This window comes from Mesitornis unicolor, unplaced genomic scaffold, assembly GCF_000695765.1.
Source record: "Mesitornis unicolor isolate BGI_N332 unplaced genomic scaffold, ASM69576v1 scaffold45129, whole genome shotgun sequence".
Taxonomy (NCBI): domain Eukaryota; kingdom Metazoa; phylum Chordata; class Aves; order Mesitornithiformes; family Mesitornithidae; genus Mesitornis; species Mesitornis unicolor.
Window position 1 is genome coordinate 1 of NW_010210236.1, and position 6,636 is coordinate 6,636.

General features: G+C 44.7%; 1 protein-coding gene across 1 annotated transcript; it reads right to left on the bottom strand.

Moving 5' to 3' along the window:
* Positions 1-459: 459 nt before the first annotated feature.
* Positions 460-6,210, bottom strand: SNRPA1 (small nuclear ribonucleoprotein polypeptide A'; the record flags this gene model as incomplete). Its single annotated transcript, XM_010193113.1, has 8 exons — positions 460-518; positions 953-1,046; positions 2,018-2,093; positions 3,344-3,423; positions 3,968-4,070; positions 4,630-4,676; positions 5,016-5,094; positions 6,063-6,210. Coding segments are annotated over 8 exons (686 nt in total), but the record flags the coding sequence as incomplete, so codon positions are not given.
* Between the last annotated feature and the right edge of the window lie 426 nt (positions 6,211-6,636).

The following is a 6,636-nucleotide window of genomic DNA, read 5'->3' on the forward strand; positions in this document are numbered from 1 at the left end:
GGGAGCCGCCCCGAGCGTCCGCCAATCACCGCCCTCCTCGTCCTGCGCCCCTTCTTGGCCAGAGAACCAATCAGAAAGTAAGGCTACCCCTTGCGGACCAATGGGAAGGCGGCAGCAAGTACAGGAGGTGACACCATGACTATGCCAGCCACTGAGCGAAGAGGGGAAGAGTGCAAGGGAACCAATCAGAGTGTGCAGGAAGGATTCCCCTCCCTCCCGCCTCCCACCGCCATGGCCGCCCCGTCCCGACAGCTCCAGCAGGTCCTGCCCCGGGGCTCGGCGAGGAAGCGGACGCCGCACGCAGGGGAGAAAAACGAAACGTTCGTTTATTGAACACCGAAATGCGCAAGGACGGGGGGCCGCTGCCTGCGGCGTGGTCGGCCTGAGCCCCCCCGACAGGGAGAACACCGTTGGAAAGGGCTCTGGGGAGAAGCTGGAGGGCCCGGGCATGGCCCGGGCTCAGGATCCGTTGGGAACCGGGTCTTCTTCCATCTCTTCTTCAGCATCCTCTGATGGGCCTGAAAGGACACGTTTCAGAGCATTACCACCAATGTTCGTTTTCTTTCCCACAGGAACAATGTTAATTTTCACCCCTCTGAAGAGGGGCAGCAATGCTATGAATTAAAAAACACTACAGGAATGAAAAAAAGGTCTAATATACAGAAAAGAGGCAACATTGCCAGTCTGCAGTTAAGAGTCCTCCACACAGAGGCCACTCAGAGATCACAGTAATTCTCCTGTACTCAAGGAGTTCAGGTGTCAGCCCTAAACTGTTCTCCAGAGGCTGCACAGGTAACGATCTTCAGTGATTCTGACCGTAAAGTTACACAGCTTTGGGGTTTTTTTGGCTCCCTAACTGGCCCTTCCAGCCTAACTCCCTATCAAGATCACATCAGGAAGCAGTAAAGAGATTTCTGCTTGAGAAACACAAGTAATAGAAGCATTGAGTGACCTGATTTTCGTTCTCTGCCAGGAATCTGACCAGCCTGCAGTAAGCCTTTCAGCCGCTCCACTTCAGCCAAAGTCGTGGCATTTGCTATAGCAGTCTGAAAAACAGACACGAGAACACAATGAATCTTCACATACAGCATTTCAGTCTATGTAGAACAAACATAAAACCAAGACTGTTTCCCACAGAAGCTAAGCTTCTACAGAAATTTCTACAAAATTCTAGTTCTAGAAAAATCCTACAAATGACAAAGGACAATGCTACTTCCCCCTCTTATTAAACAAACTTCTCCTGGGAGAACTCCAAGTTACAATGTTACATTTCAATGTAACATTACAATGATACATTTACAATGTTGCATTGTGTTCACTTCTGGGCCCCTCACTAGAAGAAGGATGTTGAGAATCTGGAGCGTGTTCAGAGAAGAGCCACAAGGATGGGGAGGGCTCTGGAGAACAAGCCTGATGAGGAGCGGCTGAGGGAACTGGGCTTGTTTAGTCTGAAGAAGAGAAGGCTTAGGGGATACCTCATCGCCCCCTAAAACTGCCTCAAGGGAGGTTGTGGAGAGGTGGGTGCTGGTCTCTTCTCCCAGGTGATGGGGGATAGAACAAGGGGAAATGGCACCAAGCTGTGCCAAGGGAGGTTCAGGTTAGAGATAAGGAGGAAGTTCTTTCCTGAGAGGGTCGTCAGAAGCTGGACCAGGCTGCCCAGGGAGGTGGTGGAGTCACCATCCCTGGATGTGTTTAAAGAGCAGGTAGACGAGGTACTTAGGGATATGGTTTAGGGGGTAGACAGGAACGGTTGGACGTGATGATCTCAGAGGGCTTTGCCAACCAAGCGATTCTGTGATTCTGTGATTTAAGGTCTCAATGTTACATTTAAAATAGCAAAAACAGGTCTGTTGTAACAGAAGAAAAGTTACAGAAAAAGCACCTAAACCAAAGGTAGACGCACTGTTCTATTCCTCTGAACAGTCAGGCACTACCAGGAAGAACAAAACATTAGCTCAGTTCTGATCTGACTGTCTTTCTCCTCCACTTTGCCCACGTGTGCCATCCTGACATTTACCTTGATCGCCTCAACGTCCCCTGGGGAGGGCCCCACTTTCTTTTTGTCAGTTGGCAAACCAGCACCTGGATTGAAGCTTTTCAAAGGAAAAATAAAGACTTGGAAGAGGACGTGCTCCTCTGAACTTCCAAACGAGGTTTGGAAGCATTTCATTCAATCAAGTGTAGTATCTTATCTTTGTTAACAAACTGATACAGTGAAGAATTGCCTCCTTCAGAAACACCAGCAACTTGTCCTCGCTGTCCCATTTCCCCCCCACCTTTCCCTCTCCTCATACAGAGAGGCCGACTTAACTTTAGAAATTAAGCAGCTGACAAAAGCTGTTCGATTTGGATGTTGTTGAACACTCAGGTGGTCTGTTCCCATTAGAAAAGCAGGGTGGATAAACAGAGTAACTAACATTGGGTTTCCTGTACTCACATGTCTAATATGGTATCACAACAGCGTTAAAGCCTGCACTAGACTGGATGTAATCTTAACACTCAAAAGAAAAAGTTTAACTGCTGCTTTAAGAAAAAAAAAAATCTACAGTCTGAAAATGGATGTTATTGAGCATCGGCTGGAAAGAATTTCCTGAAGTGCTGACCCAGCACCAGTGCTGCAACCTCTTCTGCAGCTGCAGATTGTCTTCTTATCTGTTAACTGAGCTGCTCAGTTCAATCACCTACTTGTTCTAAAACTATCACAGACCTGAACCCTTTTCTACTCATAAACTAGATCCAGAATCCATCTATTATAGTTTTAAATGCTAAATACGTTCAAGGTATTTTTAAATTCAACTATGAATTTGGAAATGCTGTTGTTATAAATGATCCGAATTCTCATTTCCAAGCAGGCAGATGAAAGATTAAACAAAAACACAGGATGTAGCACTTGAGAACTAAACTAAAGAAACATATATTTGTAATAACTGGAGATTTTCATCTGCATTCCTCCTCCTAATTGCAGCACATTCTACAGTCTATATTCCCTGGCAAAGCAAAACCAGTAAGTTACCAATCATCTACAGAGAAAAAAAACCACAGCAAAATAAAACAATGGCCACCTCTCTGCAGTGAAATCAAAGAGAGAAAAATACAATTATTATTTCCTGCTTTTTGACTTAAATCAATCCACCCTGATGAAACATCTCTTTCAAAAAACCTTTCTGAGATGTATTCACCACCATCCAAAAACCGGGGTGCTTGGACAAGGCACTTCTGGCTACCAAAGCTTTTCAGGCATCCTGCCAGCCCTGATGTTGCCGTTTACTGCCCAGTAGCGCACACAAAGTGAGTGGTGTTTCTGAAGGAGAATGCCAGTGTAAATTTGTTTTTTCAGTCTTACGTTTTTGTTCTCCTGGCAATATCCTTTGCAAGCTGTGCACCCCGTTTGCCCTTGAACATTTTCTCTGCCTCCTGTCGCTCCTACAGCGATACCACACACACAAAGTTAATTCAAGAACATTGCATTTTGCAAAGCTTCCTTGCAAAGAAAGACGCTTTGGCTCATCTTCATCAGCAAACAGTGGAGACCAGACATAAGAACAAGCACAGAAACATTGCCCAAACGCTCGGACTCAAGGCAGATCACCCTAAAGCTCTTACAAATAAGAGCTCTTTCCCACACTCATCTTCACTGAAAGCAAAGGGCTCTGACACGATTGCTCATTTCTTTCTCTAGAGGTCTTTCTACCAACAATACCAGAGGGACAGAGAAGAATCACACTGAACAAACAATGGCAGTGAAACATAATTAAACAGATTAAACTCTTAACTATACTCTTAACAGAATTAAACCGTGAAAGAAAACAAAGAGTGTGTTTTAGAGCCACTTATGACACACAGTTTCAGTAACATTTACAACTATGGCAAAAAGCTTATTGTTAACGCTGAATTTTCAAAACTGTAACAAGGAAGTAAAAAAAAAAAGGCATTCATCTTGTGCTGAATCAGAAGCGAGCAGACTTACTTTGAGTTTCACTTTTTGGAAATCCAGCACTCTGACCTGGGGGACTTTGTGGATTACATATAATCTGTAATGCTTCTTATTTGTGACTGGGTTCCTTAAAATGCTACAAAGTCAATAAAGGTTATAAAAAGATTCTTAATATAAAATATTTTAAAGTACAATTACATTAAACTACAGTAATACACTTCAAATGCATTCATGTACCTTCTGCTATAACAGACCACAAATAACACCATTAAATAAGCCTAGTGACAGTGTTCTTTGATATTATGAAATCTATAGTAAAAGCTTGACCTTTGTCAATTAAACAAATCACTTTTCTTAAAGCCACTGTTTACATGTATTTCCAAGTATTTTGTTGAAAGTATAAACCTTTAGCATTTGGGTTTTTAGAGGTTAAGGTTACTTCAGTGCTTGCATATTGGTTTATAGAGATGTTACATCTCATCAGTCCAGCAGTCTGTCAGTAATATAAAGCCTCACCCATTAAATACCAGGTATTTCTGAAGCGTACTGGAAATATTGGTTATCGATGTTTTTAATCATAGGGAATCTGCCACAGCTCTTAAAAAGGGAGCATTCGGGATCAAGGCAAAGAGCCAGGCCAGTAGCAGAGTTTGAATGGCAGAGAAAGAGCAGTTTTGCTTTTCAAGGCTACATACCTCAGGTAAGTCAGCGATTTAATAGTTGCTAATGGATCCAGTTCACCCTATGTAATGGGAACACAGTAAGAAATCACAAGTCCATTTAGTGAAAACAAAGTTCCTGAATTCATACCTATTTTAGAGACCAATAAGAATTACTGCAATTAGTTTAACAGGAAAACCACTAAGACTTTGTGACTGCTGTTCCACTGCACACTGCAAATCATGTTCATTACAATAGGCACACCATTAACTACTACCAAAATAATGAGATATTACTCTAAAGACAAATCAGCAACTATTGCCAAAAGCATATGATAGTAGTTCCAGGAAAAAGGTTAATTAGAAAGAAAACAAACACAAAATTTAAGCTTGCTTAGAGTTCTCCTGTGTCGATAACTTACCAATTCAGCAATGTTGTTGTTGGTAAGAATGAGCTCGGTCAGGCTGGGCAGAGCCTGTTCAAGGTTTTCACCGATCCGACTAAAGAAAAACAAAAAACAAAGACTTAATTTAGGACAGAAATTAACAGTGGTGAAAAGATCCACAGGAGGATCACAGAATCCCAGAGCGTTAGGGATTGGAAGGGACCTCAAAAGCTCATCCAGTCCAATCCCCCTGCCGGAGCAGGAACACCCAGATGAGGTTGCACAGGAAGGCGTCCAGGCGGGTTTTGAATGTCTGCAGAGAAGGAGACTCCACAACCTCTCTGGGCAGCCTGGGCCAGGGCTCTGTCACCCTCACTGAGAAGAAGTTTCTTCTCTAATTGAAGTGGAACCTCCTGTGTTCCAGTTTGTGTCCGTTACCCCTTGTCCTATCATTGTTTGTCACCGAGAAGAGCCTGGCTCCATCCTCGTGACACTCACCCTTTAAATATTTATAAACATGAATGAGGTCTCCCCTCAGTCTCCTCTTCTGCAAACTAAAGAGACCCAGCTCCCTCAGCCGCTCCTCAGAAGGGAGATGCTCCACTCCCTTGATCATCTTTGTAGCCCTACGTTGGACTCTCTCCAGCAGTTCCCTGTCCTTCTTGAACTTCCCATAAAACAACCCAGTCTGACACCGGCAGAAGTTTGGGTAAGCATCCCTTACAAAAGTTTTTCTAAAAAGCTGGCAATAAATACCACCTGGCACTGTAAGAGCACTAGATACGAGATTTTCGTTCATTCACTTGCAAGTATCCCCATTTTCTTCTCTTTATGGGGATGGTTACTGAAATCCAAAGGTTCAGTCAAATTCCAAACCCTGCAGCCCCTTGCCCTGTCTGAAACATGAAGACTAACTTGGGACAGACTTTTGCAGTCAAAAGCCAGGGAACTTGAAGAAGACCTAACCAGTACTCAGTGCTGATTTTTTTTTCCATCCAGCACTGAAAGATGCACCCACATTTCCCTCCCAAGAGCATTTCCCCCTGCCCCAGGGTCCCCTCTGGCCAAAACCCAACCGCTTACCAAATCCGATTGTTATTCATCAGAAGAGTTTTCAGCCTCCTCAAGAGAGGGAACCCATCCAGTTTCCGGATCTCATTGTCAGAGAAATCAATCGCGTCAAACTGGTCCAGCGTGGCACCCAAGTTCTCAATAACAGGGATTTTGTAGCCTGGGGAGAGAGCACAAGGCAGGAATTAAAGGGTGCCCATGGGAGAGCAGAACAACGCAAAGGAGGGTGCGTGGGGGTGTATTTGGCTGGAGCGAGGGTGTAAATAGTCACAGTCACAGTCAAAACATCTCTGGAACAGCCCTTCCTCACATCACACACAGACCAAATCCCCTCTCAAACCCGACAACAGCCCCTGCAGCCCTTTCACAGCATCCCTCTCCTCTCCTCCTCAGCAAACGCCCCCAGTCCCTCTCTGTATGCGTCCCCTCAGCCCAAACCCACCTTCCTGGCACCTCCCTCGTGGGTCCCACCCCCACTGCAGCTTCCTCATATGTTTTCCCCCAAAATTCCCACTCCACTCCACCATCCCCTCTCCAGGTTCCTCTACCACTGGAGCCCCTTTAACTCTCCCCCCCTTCTAAATCC